A 21,753-nucleotide genomic window follows, 5' to 3' on the forward strand; every position below is an offset into this window, starting at 1 on the left:
CCACGAGATCATGACCTGAGCCGAAGTCGGCCGCTTAACCGACTGAGCCACCCAGGCACCCCCAAAAAATAACCTTTAAATACCACTTAAAATGCATGAATCACTGCCTACTACCATACGTATGGAATCTTTTTTCTTTTCCTAAATGCATGATGGAGGCACGAACATTATTTCCATGGCAGAGATAAAGACAAGCTAGGCACACAGGGTAAGCAATCTAAGTTCACACATTGGTTAGGGGCCAAGTGGAGACTGGAACCTGGCACGTTGGAGCGAAGACAGTGTCTGAACCTCTGTACTCCACTAACAATGCACGTCAGCTGTGCCTTCAAATAATCCAGACGCATATTTAATTTTGCATTTATACTTTTCCATCTTATTTCACACTATATTTTATTTTATATGTTTGGTGTAAAAAGCATACATTTTTCATTAAGGATATTTTATTTAGGTGAATAACATATGTAAATAAAGTTTTAATATCATAATAAAGTTCAGAGGCATGAATTACAGGCTAATCCTGCAGGAGACATCCCTGTGTCCACATTAGATTTAATAAATGCAGTATTTGCTAACAATACTTTGGCAGTAGAAAGCGTCATTTCCTGTCACAGTAAGAACAAAAGTCATGGCTTCCACACACACAATATTACATCATAGTACCTTGTTCTCCAATCAACGGTTTATAAAATCCTACTATAAGATGAAACAGTTATTGATGATTATGTTTTAAATGCTGAGGTATTTAACAAAATGTGCATTGAGTGAAACTATTAGCACTAAGGCAAGATTGTAAAAGACAGTAAAATACAAGACACACGTAAAATGGTTCTAAGAATATGGAATTGTGTGTGTCACGTAAGTTAAAAATCATTAGAATGTTAGTTCTGAGAGTGGGATTCATGTTAGAATATTATTAAACCAGAGAGAATGAGCCAAGATTCACATGCCCCAGGCACCTCTTGTCTGGTCCCATAATTACAGTGAACTTTGCCCCAACTGACTCTTGGTTCCTGCTCTGGTATGATGTCATGGTTTTGTGAGTTTGAGCCCCATGTTGGGATCCTCACGGACAGTGCAGAGCCTGATAGGGATTCTCTCTCCCTCTCTCTCTGCCCCTACCCCACTCTGCTATCTCTCTCTCAAAATAAAGAAATAAACGTATTTTTAAAAAATTCTAAAAACAGATTCATCTACATGATCTCTGTAAAGGATTAGAAAACTGTTTCTGCTCTACCCTTCTCTGTATTATAAGCATAAGGCATTGCAAGCACACCTCTACTGACACTGAAAACTCTCAGCTCACACCCAAGGAACTACTCCACCTCCCTCTTTAGCTCTTCCCCTGGTCTGTCCTTACCCTCAGGATCCCTTTCCAGACACGAACACTTACTCACACGTCCTTCCTTACAGGCGCTGCCTCTCAGTCTGACAGAGAAAGAACTCACTGGACTCGTCAAGTTGAAGGATGGGGGCGCAGCGTGAAGGTCACAGCAGCCAGTACGTGTGAGGGAGGGAGACAGCCAGACCAGAGATAAGGCTTTGTGATCCGTGACCTCCCCTCCCGTCAGAACTGCAGTTATCATTTCACACGTGGTGGCAATGACAGCACAGCCTTCGGTAGCTGACAATACTTCTGAAAAACTTTCTCCCAGGACTCATTACCAAATCCAATTACAAGTTTGTGAGTATCTCCGAAGAGACTGTTGACTGCTTTAGGAGGGGCTCTTACTTTTCACGATCCCTGATGGCAGAGAGGGGCTCACAGGGAAGGAGCAGTAAATACTGATGTCAGACAACTAAGGGGCTGGCAGCGAGTGTGTGTGTCTCACAGACGTCCCCAATTCCTGGCGTCCCTGATACCTGGTGGTGCTCTGGTGGGAAGGGCAAATCCCCAGGAGCAGAGTGGGGCCTGGGAGGTTCTTGGGCCACACAGGGAGAAGCGGTTCCACTGCTGGAAGGACACTTGGTAGAGGCTGTGAGGCCACCTGGGCCCAGCAGACCCCAGACAATGGTCGCATTCACTGGTGCTGAACAAGGTCATTAAGGGTGAAGCCTGGTGCCAGATGTGTGCTGTGATTTTCCATAATCCCTGAAATGCTGCTGCTACACTATCTCGTGAACTTTTTCTGGGGCGGGCTGGCACCTGGCTGCAGTCTCTGGGCATCAGCAGCAGCACAGTCCCACAAACTTGCCTGGGTGGGGCTGGCACCTGGCCATTGCTCGGTGAGACCCTCCAATGAGTCAAAGCTGCAGTACCGCAGAAGTGGGGGGCCGGGGAAGGCAGTCGCATCTGAGACAAAACTCAGGAGAGAGGTACTACCTGGGGCTTGGTCAGGGACAGCATAAAAGTGGGGAGTGAAGGAAAGCTGAAGACAAAGGACAGGTGAGCGATTGCTGATCAGGGAGAAGAGAGTTCCAATACTAGAGACGGGGTAGCTGGGTGACGCCATTTTCACCGCTCCTGCACATGCGCATACCCACCTACAAGCGCCACAACAATCCACCCCAATAGGCTGGCAGCGCCAACTAGGGGAGAATGGAGCCATTACATTAAGCCCTGCCCAACTGGGCCAACCTCACTCTTCAAGAACAGAAGTCTCAACACCTGCTTAGTTTGTGGACTATAAAGCACTTCATAGTCTGACTTCTAGGGGAAAAACGAAGTAATTTCAATCGTATTTCAGTCTGTTAGGAGCCCAATCTATTCAATTTTCTTTTTTTTTTCCTTTTCTTTTCTCTTTTTTCTCTTTTCCATTTCCTTTTTCTTGATTACAGTAGGAGAAAAAATTCATTTTTCTTTTTAATTTTTATTAAAAATATTTTTATTTTTTTTACTATATTTTTTACTTTTGTGTAAATTTCTCAAATTCTATTTAATTCCATCATTTTATTTTACTCTACTTCACTATATTCATTTCTTCAAATTATCAATTTCCTTTTTTATCTTTTTTGTTTCTTTTTCCTTGAATACAGAAAGAGAAAGAATTCATTTTTATTTTTAATTTTTATTAAAAATATTTTCAATTTTTTCTACTATATTTTTCACTTTTGTGTCAGTTGTTTCAAATTCTAGTTTACTTACATCATTTCATTTTAGTCCACTTCAGTGTAATCATTTTTTCAAATTTTCACACAATTTCTTTTTTCTTCTTTCCCCTTTTTTCTCCAATCCATCAAGCAACTTAAACACCCAGACCAAAACACACCTAGGATCTAGCATCATTCATTCAATTTGTGTGTGTGTGTGTGTGTGTGTTTAATTTTTTAATTGTAATATTTTTTTAATTTTAATTTTTTTAATTTTAATTTTTTAACCTCATTAATTCCTCTTCTCCCTTCAAAATGATGAAACAAAGGAATTCACCACAAAATAAAGAGCAGGAAGAAACGACAGCCAGAGACTTAACCAACACAGATATGAGCAAGATGTCTGAACCAGAATTTAGAATCATGACAATAAGAATACTAGCTGCGGTCGAAAATAGATTAGAATCCCTTTCTGTGGAGATAAAAAAAAAAAAAGTAAAAACTAGTCAGAATGAAATAAAAAATGCTATAACTGAGCTGCAATCACGAATGGATGCTGTGGTAGCAAGGATGGATGAGGCAGAACAGAGAATCAGTGATACAGAGGACAAACTTATGGAGAATAACGAAGCAGAGAAAAAGAGGGAGATTAAGGCAAAAGAGCACAATTTAAGATTAGAGAAATCAATGTCTCATTAAAAAGGAACAACATCAGGGGCGCCTGGGTGGCGCAGTCGGTTAAGCGTCCGACTTCAGCCAGGTCACGATCTCGCGGTCCGTGAGTTCGAGCCCCGCGTCGGGCTCTGGGCTGATGGCTCGGAGCCTGGAGCCTGTTTCCGATTCTGTGTCTCCCTCTCTCTCTGCCCCTCCCCCGTTCATTCTCTGTCTCTCTCTGTCCCCAAAAAAATAAATAAACGTTGAAAAAAAAAAAAAAAAAAAAAAAAGGAACAACATCAGAATCACAGGGGTCCCAGAAGAAGAAGAGAGAGAAATACGGGTAGAAGGGTTATGTGAGCAAACCATAGCTGAAAACTTTCCTAACCTGGGGAAAGACACAGACATCAAAATCCAGGAAGCACAGAGGACTCCCATTAGATTCCACAAAAACCGACCATCAACAAGGCATAGCATAGTCAAATTCACAAAATACTTAGGCAAGGAGAGAACCATGAAAGCAGCAAAGGAAAAAAAGTCCTTAACCTACAAGGGAAGACAGATCAGGTTTGCAACACACCTATCCACAGAAACATGGCAGGCCAGAAAGGAGTGGCAGGATATATTCAGTGTGCTGAATCAGAAAAATATGCAGCCAAGAATTCTCTACCCAGAAAGGTTGTCATTCCAAATAGAAGGAGAGATAAAAAGTTTCCGAGACAAACAAAAATGAAAGGAGTTTGTGACCACTAAACCAGCCCTGCAAGAAATTTTAAGGGGGACTCTGTGATGGGGGAAAAAAGATGAAATTAATTAATTTAATTAAATACCAAAAGCAACAAAGACTAGAAAGACCAGAGAACACCACCAGAAACTCCAACTCTACAAGCAACATAATGGCAATAAATTCATATCTTTCAGTACTCACTCTAATATCAATCGACTCAATGCTCCAATCAAAAGACACAGGGTAACAGAATGCATAAGAAAACAAGATCCATCTATATGTTGTTTACAAGGGACCCACTTTAGACCTAAAGACACCTTCAGATTGAAAGTAAGGAGATGGAGAACCATCTATCATGCTAATGGTCAACAAAAGAAAGCCGGAGTAGGCGTACTTATATCAGACAATCTAGACTTTAAAATAGAAACTGTATCAAGAGATGAAGAAGGGCATTATATCATAATTAAGGGGTCTATCCACCAAGAAGATTTAACAATTGTAAACATTTATGCACCAAACGTGAAAGAACTGAAATATATAAATCAATTAATCACAAACATAAAGAAACTCATTGATAGTAATACCATAACAGTAGGAGACTTCAACACCCCACTCACAGCAATGGACAGATCATCTAATTGCAAAATCGACAAGGAAACAATGGCTATGAATGACACACTGGACCACATGGACTTAACAGTTATATTCAGAACATTTCATCCTAAAGCAGCGGAATATACATTCTTCTCCAGTGCACATGGAACGTTCTCCAGAATAGACCACATACTGTGACACAAATCAGCCCTCAGCAAGTACAAAAAGATCGAGATCATACCGTGCATATTTTCAGACCACAATGCTATGAAACTTGAAATCAACCACAAGAAAAAATTTGCAAAGGTAACAAATACTTGGAGACTAAAGAACATCCTACTAAAGAATGAGTGGGCTACGGAAGAAGTTAAAGAGGAAATTAAAAAGAATATAGAAGTCAATGAAAATGATAACACCACAACCCAAAACCTCTGGGATGCAACAAAGGAGGTCATAAGAGGAAAGTATACAGCAACCCAGGCCTTCCTAAAGAAGGAAGAAAGATCTCAGATACACAACCCAACCTTACACCTTAAAGAGCTGGAAAAAGAACAGCAAATAAAACCAAAAACCAGCAGAAGTCAGGAAACAATGAAGATTAGAGCAGAAATTAATGCGATCGAAACAAAAAAAAAAAAAACAAAACAAAAAAACAGAATAGATCAATGAAACCAGAAGCTGGTTCTTTGAAAGCATTAACAAAACTGATAAACCACTAGCCAGTTTGATCAAAAAGAAAAAGGAAAGGACCCAAATAAATAAAATCAAGAATGAAAGAGGAGAGATCACAACCAACACAACAGAAATAAAAACAATAAGAGAATATTATGAGCAATTATATGCCAATAAAATAGGCAACCTGGAAAAAATGGACAAATTCCTAGAAACACATACACTACCAAAATGGAAACAGGAATAGAAAATTTGAACAAACCCATAACCAGTAAGGAAATCAAACTAGTAATCAAAAACCTTCCCCAAGGGGTGCCTGGGTGGCTTAGTCGGTTGAGCATCTGACTTCAGCTCAGGTCATGATCTCACAGTCCGTGAGTTCTAGCCCTGCGTTGGGCTCCATGCTGTCAGTTCAGAGCCTGGAGCCTGCTTCAGATTCTGAGTCTTCCTCTCTCTCTCTGCCCCTCCCCTGCTCACGCTCTGTCTCTCTATATCAAAAAAATGAGTAAACGTTAAAAAAATTTTTTTTAATTAAAAAAAAAAAAAAACCTTCCCCAAAACAAGAGTGCAGGGCCAGATGGCTTTCCAGGGGAATTCTACCAAACATTTAAGAAGAGTTAACACCTATTCTCTTGAAGCTGTTCCAAAAAAATAGAAACGAAAGGAAAACTTTCAAACTCATTCTATGAAGCCAGCATTACCTTGATTCCAAAACCAGACAGCAACCCCACTAAAAAGAGGAATGACAGACCAATTTCCCTGATGAACAAGGATGCAAAAATCCTCAACAAGATATTAGCCAACTGGCTCCAACAATACATTAAAAAAATTATTCACCATGACCAAGTGGGATTTATACCGGGGAGGAAGGGCTGGTTCAATATCTGCAAAACAATTAACGTGATTCATCACATCAATAAAAGAAAGGACAAGAACCATATGATCCTCTCAATAGATGCAGAGAAAGCATTTGACAAAATACAGCACCCTTTCTTGATAAAAACCCTCAAGAAAGCAGGGATAGAAGGATCATAAATCAAGATCATAAAAGCCATATATGAACGAGCCAATGCTAATATCATCTTCAATGGGGAAAAACTGAGAGCTTTCTCCCTAAGGTCAGGAACAAGAAAGGGATGTCCACTCTCACCACTGTTATTCAACATAGTATTGGAAGTCTTAGCCTCTACAATCAGACAACACAAAGAAATACAAGGCATCCAAACAGGCCAGGAGGAGGTCAAACTTTCCCTCTTCGCAGATGACATGATACTCTATATGGAAAACCCTAAAGATTCCACAAAAAAAACTGCTAGAACTGATTCATGAATTCAGCAAAGTGGCAGGATATAAAATCAATGCACAGAAATTGGTTGCATTCCTCTACACCAACAATGAAGCAACAGAAAGAGAAATCAAGGAATCGACCCCATTTACGGTTGCACCAAAAACAATAAAATACCTAGGAATAAATCTAACCAAAGAGGTGAAAAATATATACACTGAAAACTATAGAAAGCTTATGAAAGAAACTGAAGACACAAAAACATGGAAGAAGATTCCATGCTCCTGGAGAGGAAGAACAAATATTGTTAAAATGTCAATACTACCCAAAGCAATCTATATATTCAATGCAATCCCTATCAAAATAACACCAGCATTCTTCACAGAGCTAGAACAAATAATCCTAAAATTTGTATGGAACCAGAAAAGACCCCAAATAGTCAAAGCAATCTTGAAAAAGAAAACCAAAGCAGGAGGCATCACAATCCCAGACTTCAAGTTATACTACAAAGCTGTAATCATCAAGACAGTATGGTACTGGCACAAGAACAGACACTCAGATCAATGGAACAGAATTGAGAACCCAGAAATGGACCCACACACGTATGGCCAACTAATCTTTGACAAAGCAGGAAAGAATATCCAATGGAATAAAGATAGTCTCTTCAGCAAGTGGTGCTGGGAACACTGGACAGTGACATGCAGAAGAATGAACCTGGACCACTTTCTTACACCATACACAAAAAGAAACTCAAAACGGTTGAAAGACCTCAATGTAAGACAGGAAGCCATCAACATCCTCGAGCAGAAAGCAGGCAAAAACCTCTTTGATCTTGGCCGCAGCAACTTCTTACACAACACGTCTCCAGAGGCAAGGGAAGCAAAAGCAAAAATGAACTACTGGGACCTCATCAAAATAAAAACCTTCTGCACAGCAAAGGAAACAATCAGCAAAACTAAAAGGCAACTGACAGAATGGGAGAAGATATTTGCAAACGACATATCAGATAAAGGGTTAGTATCCAAAATCTAAAAAGAACTTATCAAACTCAACACCCAAAAAACAAACAATCCAGTGAAGAAATGGGCAAAAGACATGAATAGACACTTCTCCAAGGAAGACATCCAGATGACCAACCGACACATGAAAAAATGCTCAACATCACTCATCATCAGGGAAATACAGGTCAAAACCACAATGAGATACCACCTTACACCTGTCAGAATGGCTAACATTAACAACTCAGGCAACAACAGATGTTGGCAAGGATGCGGAGAAAGAGGATATCTTTTGCACTGCTGGTGGGAATGCAAACTAGTGCAGCCACTCTGGAAAACAGTATGGAGGTTCTTCAAAAAATCAAAAATAGAACTACCCTATGACCGTGCAATTGCACTACTAGGAATATATCCAAGGGATACAGGTATGCTGTTTCAAAGGGGCACATGCACCCCTATGTTTATAGCAGTGTTATCGACAAGAGCCAAAGTATGGGAAGAGTCCAAATGTCCATTGACAGATGAATGGACAAAGAAGATGTGGTGTTTATGTATACAATGGAGTATTGCTCGGCAATCAAAAATAATAAAATCTTGCCTTTTGCAACTACATGGATGGAACTAGAGGGTATTATGTTAAATGAAATTAGTCAGTGAGAGAAAGACAAAGTTCATATGGCTTCACTCATATGAGGAACTTAAGATACAAAACAGATGAACATAAGGGAAGGAAAGCAAAAATAATATAAAAACAGGGAGGGTGACAAAACATAAGAGACTCTTAAATATAGAGAACAAACAGAGGGTTGTTGCAGGGGTTGTGGGAGGGGGGATGGGCTAAGTGGGTAAAGTGCAATAAGAAATCTACTGCTGAAATCATTGTTGCACTCTATGCTAACTTGGATGTAAATTAAAACTTAATTAATTAAAAAAAATAAAAACTGAATCTCCTATTGGAATTTCCAACTGCAATTCAACCTCACAGGTTTCATCCCTTCTTCCAACAGTTCCACACGTCTGTCTTCCTCCCCCAAAGATAGAACTCTTTGCAATTTCTGAAAAAGGAAATGCATGTACTTCTGTGCAAAATCCACCAATATACAAACGAATGAGAATTTTATAGAAGAAAAATCATCAGACCCTTTGGATCAGTGTTCCCAACCTTGGCACTACTGACCTGTGACCTAGATACCTCTCCGTGGTGGGATGTGTCCTGTACATAGCAGGATATGTGTCTATATCTCCCACTCCACTATGTGCCAGAAGCAACCCGCACCTCACTCCTCCCCAAATGTAAAGGTCACTAAACACTGCCACATGATCTTGGGTGGGGCAGGGGATGGGGGGGAAACCACAGGAAAATTACCCTAGTTAGGGATCAGTGTTATAGAGGTGTTAAGCAATTCTAACAAAAAATCACTTAATGAAAACTTTTGGTACAGAGGCATTAAATTATGTTAATCTTATAACCTAAATATTCAACTTGCCTTATTTTTCTAGATATGATTTAATTGCAATGCTTTGTAGACAATGAAACACATTACTACATATAACATTGTGAACAGATTAAATGTTCTTAAAAAATATGGGAAAAAAATAGGGCTCCTGGCTGGCTCAGCCTATAGATCATGTGATTCTTGATCTCTGGGTTGTGAGTTGGAGCTCCACATTCAGTGTGGAGATTCCTTAAATAAACAAACTTTAAAAAGTAAACAAATCTTTAAAAAACTACATGGGAAAACTGAAATGATTATTTTACAATTTTATCTTAACCAATACACTTTATTAACACGAGAAACTATCACTAAATTAAAAAAAAAAAAGCCTGTGGTCCTATAACAGAGTGAAATGCACGCTCAAACTTGTGATGTGAATATACGATAACCTTCACACGTTATTTTCCATACCTGACACCCCTAGGATACATATATTGCACTCAAAAGGTGACAATAAGCTGACACTCTCTAAACGCTGTGTTATAACCGCTTTTATTTATATGGATTAAAGATATCTTTGTATGTCATCGAATATACATTTCAGGTAACGGTTCCAAAGGCTTCAGTCCCTTACACACATAATTCAAACATCTATCGTTGCCCGTTTAAAATACTTCCACTTGTTCGTTTTCAAACAAATCTGGGATGAAAATACCTTCACGTGTGCGCTGCGAGAATCTCTGAGACAAATCCGACCGTGAGAAGAATCGGCGGGCAACGTGGAGTGCAATTTTCAAGACTTACGCCGGGACATCGCGCCACTCCTCCAGAAGCACGCGGGTCCAGGTGAAGACACGAGTCAAGCGAGGTGGCCGCGTGGAGGCCCTGGAGGTCCGGCCTCTGCACGTGGCTGGCAGCTCGGCTCTCCTCCGGCAGCGTCTGGGCCCGAGCGCTTGCACTTGCCACGTGGATCACGAGTGCTAGAAGCGGCGTGCTCGCTGCTCGGCCCACACTTGCGCCGGCGCCTGGACACCGGGTGGCTCAGCCCCGCACACAACCAGACGTCCTGCTACACGCGCCCCCTCACCCACCTCGCATTATGCCCAAGTCTCCGGCCCACCCTGCCCCCGTCACGCTCAGGACCTCCAGTCCACACCTGATCCCCCACCATCTGGACCCCTCGACCACCCCCACAAGATCATTTCAACCCAAGCTCACTGACCAGGGCTCATATTCCGCTCTACCTGCAGCCTCAAATGGAAGCACAAAACCCATCGTGGCACTACCACGCGCTCTCTCCTCTCCAGGTGGGTCCTGGAACTCGCTCATTCCACTCCCTTGCAGCCCAGGACCTCGTGCGTGCGCACCAAAGGGCGAACGTCGCAACTCCCCTCAACCCCACCCCCACCCGGGAACCCAAATCCTTCCTCCATTCCAACCTAGACGCCCTCGAGGGCAGCACCGGGTACCGGCACCCGTCACCGAAGACACACGGTTAAAAGCGCCACCAGACCCTAGTGCGAATCTGTCCCTCTCACGCGACCCTGACACACGCCTGTCGCGGGCAGGCTCCGGGCAGCCGTGAGCCCAGAGCCGAGCTGCCCTCAGCACGCGGTCCCGTGCCTCCCTGGGGCCCGCAAGCACCCCCAGGCCACCGCCAGCCCACACTCCCTGAGAACTAACCTTCCAGGAGGAGAAGCCGCAGCTCTAAGCCAGTTAGCTCCTCACCTGGAAGGGCCAAGGGCGTCTGCGGGAGCTCAACGCTCACCTGACCCTGCCGGGCAGGCGCGCAGGCGCAACGAGGCCGTAGCCACGCCCACACGCCCATCCCCGAGCTCGCGCCTGCGCAGAGGCCGCCCAAGAAGGCCAACCCCCTCCTAGGACCTGCCACGTGCAACTGCGCGCTGAGGCTCCCCTGGAGGGTCCTCAGACTTTCCCTCTAGCAGCCCCTCCGTCCCCACGGGAATCACCTGTGCTGGTTCTGTTCCTTCCTCTTCATTTGCTACATGTGAGGAACCCACAGCATCTGTGTTGAGATGGGACGTTAGCGAGTAAGAGGGTCAGGTGTGCTCTGCTTGCTCTCTCTAGTGCTACCGAAAGGGGGATTGGGTGGGGGATGCTGTGGAAACAGAGTTCTGGGGAGAGAAGCAGCAGCACCACCAGAGACTCTGTTGAAAATGCTACTTCATCGGCCGGACCGCAGCTGTATCTCAATCTCTTAGAGTAGGGTTCTCCTGTAGACTCTGTTTCAACAGAAATGCAGATTCACATACACATAACACTTTGAGAGGCAGCGTTTGGTTAACTGGTCCTCGACGCTAGCTTCTGTTACCGTCACCTGAGAGATTTTAAGAACTACCGTTTCCCGTGCCCACCCACTTCTGGCTCATAGACGGCCATCCTATAGCTGTGTACTCACCTGGTGGAAGGGGCTAGTGAACGCTGTGGAGTCATTTTTACAAGGTCAATGTTCTTATTCAGGAGAGCTCATCCTCATGATTTATGCATCTCCCAAAGCCCCATATCCAAACGCCATCACACTGGGGATTAGATTGCGCCACGTGATTGGATGGGCACTTTGTACCGAAGTTCTTAGTGGTCTGCAGTCGGTGGAATTCGCATGGGACAATGTCTCGAAGGGGTTACAGTCATGGTGGGAGAGGAGCAAGGAGGTTATTTATACGTGGGGCAGTTGGGCCTTGGAGGAAGACAGTGCGATACAAGCTAGATACAGAATGTTAGGAGAGGAAACCTGGAGGAGACTGTGAAAGAGGTGAAAGAGGCACAGGCAGTCGGGGCCAGCGAGGGTAGTGGGAGTGAGGTAGTGGGTAAAGCACATTTTCCTACATAATTTTCATATGAATTGGCACTGAATTATTCAAACAAGTCCAAATTCATTAACTTCGATTGTGAAGTGACTTCAATAATTTATTTACACCATGGACTTCCTTTTACTTGTATCCCTGCATGTTCTTCCCAGGTATTTTTGTGTCATTTTGTTTCTGTACAAATAACCTTAATTGATGGTTCAGTTCCGTGGTCTGAAGATTAGGAAAGTACTAGTTTCTGGGTAGAGGAACTTCCCTGGGACGTGAAGAACCCAGGGAGATACACATCCTTCCCCACTAATCCCTCACATGTCAGTACTCAGTATTTCCTGATGTCCTTCATAGGAGATGCTGTCTACCTACAGGGATCAAGTGGGAAAAAGGCTGCTCACAAATACTCAGTCTCCTTACACAGTTCTAACTGGAAACTCATAACCATTTTTTGTAAGTAACAACTGGGGAAATTTTTGAGAAACATCTTCAGCTCCCAAGACTGTGTTCCCAGTGTGGCTACAAATGAAATAATTGCAGTTGTGAGGGAGGTGACCTCACAGGATCACAAAGCTATATCACAGTGTCTGGCTGCCCCCCTCCCACACATGGACTGTCTGCCATGCCCTTCACACTGAGCCCCTCCTGGAAGCAGGAAGGAGCCGGTGAGGATTTCTCTTTCAGTCTGAGAGGCAGTGTCTGTATCAAGAGTCCGGGTGAGTGATCATATCAGAAATCTTCTTTATATTAGCTGGTTCATTGTGAAAGCCATGCAGGAAGGTGGAATAATTCTGAGGCTTGAGCTGAGCTAGTTAAGAGGAGATGGGGTCCTAGCCCTTCACCAATCGCTGATGGCTCCTGATGCAATAAATGCCATCTCTGTTCATAGTGATTTCTTGGCATTTAATGCAAGTAATGATACACAGAGATTTTTAAGTCCTTACAGACTGAGTTGTAAAATCAATTTGTTGTGCAGTCTACATTATAGGATTCATAGACTAAAATTTCAGGGCTACTAGAGGTGCATCTGTAACACCTCCATGCTTGCAGTAAAGAGTATGATGAATTTACAGGAATCATATGATCCTGTGCAGAAAGTGTATCCAAATGATAATGGCTTGAACTGAAAGGTTTCCTCTACCTTTGGATGTACCATTGCAATTACTGGGGACAGTAACTGAGTCTCCACTGAAAACATCCATAAGCTGTTGATTATAGTGTAACTACATTCATTCTGAAAGTTAGGAAGTGAACAGGTAAGGAACAGCTGGCATAATTTTAAGTTCCGGGTGGCAGTTCTCAGGTTCATATCATCTTCTTTCCACCCATTTAAAAATTATTCTGCTATCAACACACAAACCTAGTACTTTGATTTATAAACTACATAACAATACACACCTTGCAAATGCCATTTTGCGCTAATATCTTTTATGCTAGTATCATTCACAAATCTTAGTTGTTAGTAGTCTTAACTCAGGTATTAATAATTGTATCATCTGAAATTAATAATTTAGTTTCTGCCTTACATTATTTTATCAGGCATTAGTGTTTTATGTTCCAAAGTTTATGGCATCACATGTGATCATTCAACAATTCCTGTGATTGCTGCCATTACACTTGGGTTCTTGACATAAAATCAAATTCGTCTTTCTTCTGCCTTCCTAGTATCAACCTCCTCTTACATCCACTACATGTAACTAGTTACGGGACAGGTTCCTGCAGTAAACTACTGCCTGCAGTGCATGACATTCACTAAGATATTTAAGGCTTGACCCAGAATTGATAGTGTTCCATCAAATAAATCTTTACAAGTATATGGGAACTTGTTGTAATGAAAATTATATAATACCACCACTCGAAAATCAACTACAAGGGGTCAAGTCAAAAGTAACTATAGACCTGGATTGTTAGATGGACACAGCTAACTAGCCGTCTAGCAGACCAATATGACAGCCTGAAGGAGCAGATTTGGACAGATCCTTAACCTCTCTGTGTGTCTGTTCTGTTCATCTTTTAACTACAGCCACAGTAGTGCTGACCTTATAGATGTGTGGAGCATGAAGAAGTTCTCACGTGAGTGCCTTCACAGGAGTGATTTTACATTATAAGGGCTCTTGAAAAGTTCTACATTCAGCCCTCAGAAGCTGCTGTGAAAAGAAGACCTCAAGTAGGCGTATCCAAGGGGCAAGGAATGGAAAGCAGAACATAGTGGATTTCAGCTGACGTGATACATGTTGCCTATGTCTCATATTTCCATGCAGGAAGTTCTAGCCCAGGAGGCAACGGTCAGTGACTGGGACCAGAGAGAATGGTCAAAAGGGATCTGGCCATCGGTCTGATCTTCTTAACACAGACTACCGTTGGAATCCTGGGCAATTTCTCACTTCTTTGTCATTATATCATCCTTTCCTTCACTGAGTACAGGTGGAGGTCCACAGATTTCATTCATAAGCACCTGATTGTAGCCAACTTCTTAGCCCTACTCTGCAAAGGAGTCCCCCAGACCATGGCAGCATTTGGGCGGAAACATTTCCTCAGTGACATTGGATGCAAACTTCTTTCCCTTCTTCACAGAGTGGGGAGGGGAGTGTCCATTGGTAGCATCTGCATCTTGAGCGTCTACCAGGCCATCACCATCAGCCCTGGGAACTCCAGGTGGGCAGAGCTTAAAGTTAAAGCGCCCAAATACATTTTCCCCTCTATTTTCCTGTGTTGGGTCCTGCAAATGCTGGTGAATATCATTTTCCCTATCTACTTAACGAGCACATTGAGTGATAAGAACATCACAAACAGAAAGGATTTTGGATACTGTTCTTCGGTTCGTCACGACAAAACTAGTGACTCACTGTATGGACTGTTGTTATCATTCCCCGATGTGTTATGTCTGGGGCTCATGCTCTGGGCCAGCAGCTCCATGGTTTTCCTTCTGTACAGGCACAAGAAGCGAGTCCAACATATTCGAAGAACCAATGCTTCTTCTGCATCCTCCCCGGAGTCCAGAGCCACCAAAACCATCCTTCTCCTGGTGAGCACCTTTGTCTATTTTTACACCCTCTCCTCCATTTTTCAAGTTGTTTTGACTGCTTTTGATAATCCCAGCTCGATCCTCATAAATGTCACTGCAGTCATGTCTGTGTGTTTCCCAACTGTCAGCCCCTCTCTGCTCACGAGCCATGACTCCAGGGTACCCAGGCTGTGCTTTGCATGGACAAGGAATATAAAATCCCCTCATCCAGGGTGCCTGGGTGGTTCAGTCCACTGAGCATCTCACTCTTGATTTTAGCTCAGGTCATGATACCAGGGTCGTGGAATCAGCATGGAGCCTGCTTAAGACTCTCTCTCTCTTTCAAATAAAAATGCTGTCTCTCTCAAATAAACTTAAACTTTTTTTAAATAATAAAATCCCCTCATCTTAGGAGATATATGTAAACTGTGTGTATTTGTATAACGTAGTTGCCAATTAATTCACCCCTTCAGTGTTCTAAATAACACTATGAGTCAAAAGGGAATGATAAATTGGACATGCTGAGCAGTTTCTTCAAAATAAACAATAAATCATAATAACATTGTAATGAAATAAAATTATCTTGTAAATACTTATATAATTGAAGTTTTCCTAATACTTTCAGTAGAGGAGTTCAGAATTTATATGCAGTAATAAATGCCTGGTCTGGAAACAATCTGTATATTCCAGAGAAGTCTTCCAGTGTGTGGCTTTCAATCTAATGCAATAAATTTCCAAGAAATGCACCTGGCATGAAATTTGGGGAAAAGTTATACGAATATGGCTTAGCATGTGGCCTTGTCATGCCTTCAACCGAAGAATATAATGTCCCCACTAAATAATGAATAGCCTGGGTGGGGCTGGAGGAAAAATCCATTCTTGGGCAGTAGTGTCTCTGGGAGCCAGTTAGGACTTTTGTAGGTAAGTCACACCCTTACAGAGAGGGCACTGATTCATTTGAAACATGATGTTACGAAGGCAGATCACCATGTTTACCATATTTTCATGAGGAAATGGCCAGGATAAAGAGCATCGGGGCAAAGGAAAGTACAAAAACGAAAAACTGTTTCCACTGATATTTGAAGACCGTCAAGTGAGTGTTAACAATGTAAACAGACGTGTTGTGATCAGGAAAAAGTGGATTTTTCTCTATTATGTTAAGATGACCTGGGCACGTTGGCAAGATGGGGTCTGGAGGGAAACGCTTGGGTCTCCTTCAGGGCACATACAGGCCTTGGGGTCATTTATTTACACGGAGCTTCAGCTGGAACCTCAAACTCCCAAGTTCAGCCTTTTCTTTGACCTCTTTGTCCAGCAACATTAAAAGCAACCAGCCAATGTTATCATGTTTATTAGTTTTCCAAAATTCTTTGCAAGTATCAAACACATGTTCACCCAGATACTTTTTTTTTTTTAAAGTAGCTGATTAGGAGTGTTGAGGGAAGATATTGCGTGATAGGTTATCAGTGCTCTCTTTTGCATTTTTAAATCTAAAGGGATTTGAAATCTAATTCTTTGGTTTCTACTCAAGAGCCTATTCAGAAATCTCTTCCTTAAATCTTGTTTCTCTAGATTCACTCCTGGTAAGAGTGGAATGATTAGTTGTTTGATATTCCTAAAATGGAATCCTATACAGCAATGCCAGGGATGAATAATATGGAAGGATAAATTCCTAAACAACATAAGAAATGAAAAAAGTCAAATACAAAAGAGTTCATGCTCTATTATTCTACTATATAAAATACCAAACAGGCAAAAATAACCTATGCTGGTAGGGGTCCCAGCAGTGTTTACCCTATGAGTGGTGACTGAGAGGGACAGCAGATGGGGACTTCTGGGGGTCTGATGATATTCTGTGCATTGATGTCTGCGCTGCATGCAGAAATGTGATCAGTGGGCATAGTGTCGTTGATCTATGTACTGTATTAAAGGGCTGTAGGTATTTAAAAACATATATCACCAATAAAATCATGGGCTCTTGTGAGATTTATGCATAATGTCCTTACATTGTCAAGAAAGAGTTTAATGTACTAGCCAAAAAGACTGATTAGTTTTTCAAATCATGCTGAAATTTCTAGGTTGAAAAACCAATACTAACGGTACAATTTCCAAAGGAAAGGGGTCAAATGTATGCTTGTTTGTAAGAGGTTTTTCAAGACCTACAGGAATTGAAATAGAAAATAAGAACAGTCAAAAATAAGAATAACATTGAAAATAAGAATTGAAGTAGAAAAGTGAAAAATATTGTATGGAATTTAAAACACTTTAACAATGTAGCACAGCAATTACATATCAGGTAACATATACTTCAAGGTTTGTCTTTATTATGATCGTCAAAAATGAGGAAAATCCGATAAATTGTCACAGCAAAGAGGAGTCAGAGGAGACATGATCACCAAATAAAGTTTCATTACATACATGATGTGCTCTCCGTTGGCAAGTTAGAGGCTTCAGTCTCAATCACCTTGTCTTATGCCAATATGTGTGGCTGTTATAACCCCACCAAACTGAGAGCCCTATTTTCCAGTGAAAATTAAAGTGAAAATCTATGGACAGGTCCACAGTGCTTAATCCGTCCAGGAGTAAAGGAAAAAAATCCTTGTGTCTCTGGCTTCCCTGATCTCTTTCAATGGGATCCCAGGTCCCCAGTCTCTGAGATGTCAGCTGCTGTGGCCTGACTCTCTCCGGGAGCAGAGCCCTTACAGGGGGGCCACAGCAGGGAAACAGAGGCTGGGACATGTCTCCCGTACTATGCCTGCCCATCCACGGGAACCAGGAGAAGGGAGTCAGCACAGGCTATTTTCCACTGGGGGAGGATGAGGTTCAGTGGAGGGTGGGGGGACTGCTGGTTGGGTTTGGAAGCGGAACTTTCAGTCCCGACTTTGGGCAAATGTTAACTTCCCTGCTTGTCAGTTTCCTCCTGGGAGGCGGCGTGTTGCCTGCATCCCCCACAGGGATTGTCCCTGTGAAAGCACCTGTGTGAGCCTTCGTGTTATGCTCATAGAACTTCTGTCCTTGCACCCAGTTCCTGATGCTGTCAGATCCTAAAGGTACCGGACTCCACCCAAAAGGGCATTCTTTTCACCTTCCTCTAAAATCTCTTTACCCTTGGGGCACCTGGGTGGCTCAGTTGGTTAGATGACCGACTTTGGCTCAGGTCGTGATCTCACGGTTCGTGAGTTGGAGCCCCGCGTCGGGCTCTGTGCTGACAGCTCAGAGCCTGGAGCCTGCTTCGGATTCTGTGTCTCCCTCTCTCTCTGCCCCTCCCCTGCTCACGCTCTGTGTCTCTCTGTCTCTCAATAATAGACGTTAACAAAAAATCTCTTTACCCTTTATTTTACCACCTCTAGGCAAGGCTCCTAGTTTCCAGCTTGGAGAATTAGATGAAGGTACCACTGGAGCTTCCTATTTTTTTTTTTGAAAAGTAGTTCACCCTTCTCTTCTTTCTTTCCTGCATCTGCACTGCAATTCCAGGCTTGTGCAATCTCACATCCCCAGTGAAGTTCTGGGTTGATATGAGAGAGAGAGAGAGAGAGAGAGAGAGAGAGAGAGAGAGAACGAGAACGAACCTGTAAAGAGGAGAGATCTCCGGCTCCCAGAGGTGGGTTTTTGGACGTTGAATGTAACACTCATCACTGTCCTTTGTTCAAGTTAGGAAGAATCCCTGCAGTCACTCATGTGTCCATCCATGGGCACTGTCTGGACAGGAATCACTCCTTGAACTGACTCTCCTCCCAGATTTGCGGTCCATATGAAAAGCACAGCTTCTCCCCTGGGATTGGGCCAATGACTGTCTCACTTTCCCGAATTTCAGAGTCTCTACTGTTCACAAAGAAAGATCTGATTTCAAGTGGATTTCACCTCTGTCAGAAGCTGACTTTGACTTGGCTTTATGCCAAAAAAAAAAAAAAAGGTCAAATTATTTGTTTTCTGGGGTGCAGTAACTGATACATATGTTTCATCTTCTTTTTGACTTCAAGTTTTGGGAGAGTGTGCCCTTTCTGTGGCAGGAATGGATTGTCTCACTCACAAGGTTTTGAACCACACTTTTGTCTGGGGCAGGAGGATTTCCCTCTTGAATGGGACATATCATTTCACATTCTCTCCTTAATGCCCTACTGATTTCAGTCTCCTAGAATCACCATTCATCCTAGGATTCTTCTAGGATCATCATCATTCAATTGGGGCTAAATTCTCATCCTTTGGAACATGCAGCTTTGGGGCATAGGATTCCAAATAAACCTGCATCCTCTGTCCTCCACACAGACATATAGCACCTGAGAGGCTATCACCTTTTTTCTGAGCACAGTCTGAGAATGAAGCCATGCGACATTAAAAGCTGATACGTATCTCAAGCAAGGTTATTACAATGGGACATATTTGAAGCTGGCTCTGGGCATCTACTTCCAGTTTTAGTTTAAACTCACCAGTAAGATGTTTTCAAGGAATGACTTTCCTAGAATGGTGGCAACCAGCACTTATCGTGGAGGGGAGATGGTGTGGTTCCTGAAGCTCTTAGATGAGGACTCAGATATCCTTTCAACTTCTGAGGATTTTCTAACTCACTATGTCTCAGGACTCCACTCGATGTTCAAGCAGACTTCTCAGGCTTAACTTTCTCCTCAGATCTCCAAAATTCTTGTCACCTTTGTCATTGCCACTTCTCGGCTAAAGTTTCTTATTTTCCTGTACAACAAATTAATCTGTCCACTGCTCCAAAGGATGACACTAATCTATTATCTTCAAAGGTACTTCTTTATACAAACATCTATGAAAAACAGTCCAGAACAAAAGTTCCCCATGCCTCTGCCCACAAGACATGCACATACATGAGAAACCCATGGAGAATTGCCTTCCAACAATATTGATAACCCATTTTTTCACAGTATTAAACTCTGGCAGATTTTTCTATGAGTACATCCCTGAGTGAAGCACTCCAATCAACAGATAAGAAGCTAGAATCAAATCCACTCAATTTCCCTCAATAGCATTTCATTAAGACAGCTATATTCAGAATACTAGGCATCAGAATGAGGCCAAACAGCTTTGTCCACTTCCAGTCTGCCAGTATATGGCCCATTTCAACCAGGTGATGCAACCACCAATGCCCATTAGTGTCCACGCTGGAGAGTCATGTGGTTACTTCCTAGGTTCTGTATTGACTTTTCCAGCAGGAGGAGTAAATAAACAACTGGGCATTGCTCAGACACATACAATTCACATTTTTTCTGGTAAGATTAGGGGATTTTGTGTTCCTTATCCAGGAAAAGCAGAGCCTACATACTGTGGAGTCTTGTCTCATGAGCAGAAATGGGCTGATGGCTGGAAAGCACACGGAAATTACTGCAGCGGTGTTCACCAGCCACCAGCTGGGATTATAAATAAGAGCAATACAAGCATGAAAGACGGAGGAGAGGGAGTGGAAAGACACAAAGGTGCTCACGAGGACGAGGATGCTCTGGGCGGCTCTGGACTCAGCAGAGGATCTGGGGGCGACATTAGTGCTGTGAATGTGCTGGACCCGCTGCTTGTGTCTGTGCAGGAGGAAGACCATGAAGCCGCTGGTCCAGATCGTGAGCCCAGAAAGTGAAACTTCAGGAAATACTATCAATGCTGCATATACAGAAACTGTGATTGTCTCAGTATCTACAGAAAGACAATACCCCAAATCTCGTTTCTTTGTGATGTTTTTCATGTGCCAGTTGTTAGATGCATATAACACATACATAGGAAAAATTAAATTGACAAACGTGAACAGGATCCAACAGAGGGAAATGGAGAAGCCAATATACTTTGGGGCTTTGGTTTTAAGATCCTTCCAACAGGAGTTCATGGGGCTGATCGTGATGGTCTGGAAGACACTCAAGAGGCAGGTGCTGCCAATGGACATTCCCCTGCCCACCCTCTGAACATACAAAAGAAGTTTGCATCCAAACTCATTGAGGAAATATTGCAGCCCAAAAGCTGCCAATGTCTGGGGGACACCTTTTGAGAGCATCGTCAAGGAGTTGGCTATAATCAGGTGCATGAGGATCAACTCTGTGGGTCTCAAACTCCCTTCGGTGTGGTAATGGAAGACATAATGGTGAAGAAGAGAGAAATTGCCCAGGATTCCAACTATCGTCTGTGATAAGAAGATGACTGCTATTGCCAAATCCCTAGGGGCCATTCTGTCATTTAGCACATTTTCCTCTAAATAGTAACAATCATTCTTCTGAGCAAAGAGACTCATTGAAGAATCTGACACCAAGAGTAACTTCTGTGGTCCTGTGAGATTGCCAAAGACTGCAAGAGACAGGAGTAAATGGAGAAACTTTCCAGTATACTCCATGGAAAAGTCAGCACTAAGAACGAGGTGATCATAACTGGGTGAAGCTACGATAAGCAAAAGCATATAGAGAGAGCGTAATACAACATTTTCAGAATAAACTGAAATTTGCTAGCCATATTAGGTAAAAGAAAACCGCAGTAACTACCCATATCATACAACAAATCAATTCTGAATGGATTGCTCATCTAAATTTTAGAGATAAA

General features: G+C 42.6%; 2 protein-coding genes across 2 annotated transcripts; one reads left to right on the plus strand and one right to left on the minus strand.

Moving 5' to 3' along the window:
* The first annotated feature begins 14,445 nt into the window (after nucleotides 1–14,445).
* LOC124511684 (vomeronasal type-1 receptor 4-like) lies at nucleotides 14,446–20,149 on the plus strand. The gene is made up of 2 exons (XM_047079069.1): nucleotides 14,446–15,452; nucleotides 20,122–20,149. Exons 1-2 carry the CDS (start codon nucleotides 14,524–14,526, stop codon nucleotides 20,147–20,149), a joined length of 957 nt encoding a protein of 318 aa, XP_046935025.1. The 5' UTR covers nucleotides 14,446–14,523.
* Nucleotides 20,150–20,365: 216 nt separating this feature from the next.
* Nucleotides 20,366–21,400, minus strand: LOC124511685 (vomeronasal type-1 receptor 4). Its single transcript, XM_047079070.1, has one exon. The coding sequence runs from the start codon at nucleotides 21,386–21,388 to the stop codon at nucleotides 20,366–20,368; it is 1,023 nt and encodes a 340-aa protein (XP_046935026.1). The 5' UTR covers nucleotides 21,389–21,400.
* Nucleotides 21,401–21,753: the final 353 nt, after the last annotated feature.

The sequence above is a fragment of the Lynx rufus genome, unplaced genomic scaffold, assembly GCF_022079265.1.
Source record: "Lynx rufus isolate CCGP_SWC_20201006 ecotype Redwood Valley unplaced genomic scaffold, mLynRuf1.p SCAF_16, whole genome shotgun sequence".
In the NCBI taxonomy this organism is placed as follows: Eukaryota; Metazoa; Chordata; class Mammalia; order Carnivora; family Felidae; genus Lynx; species Lynx rufus.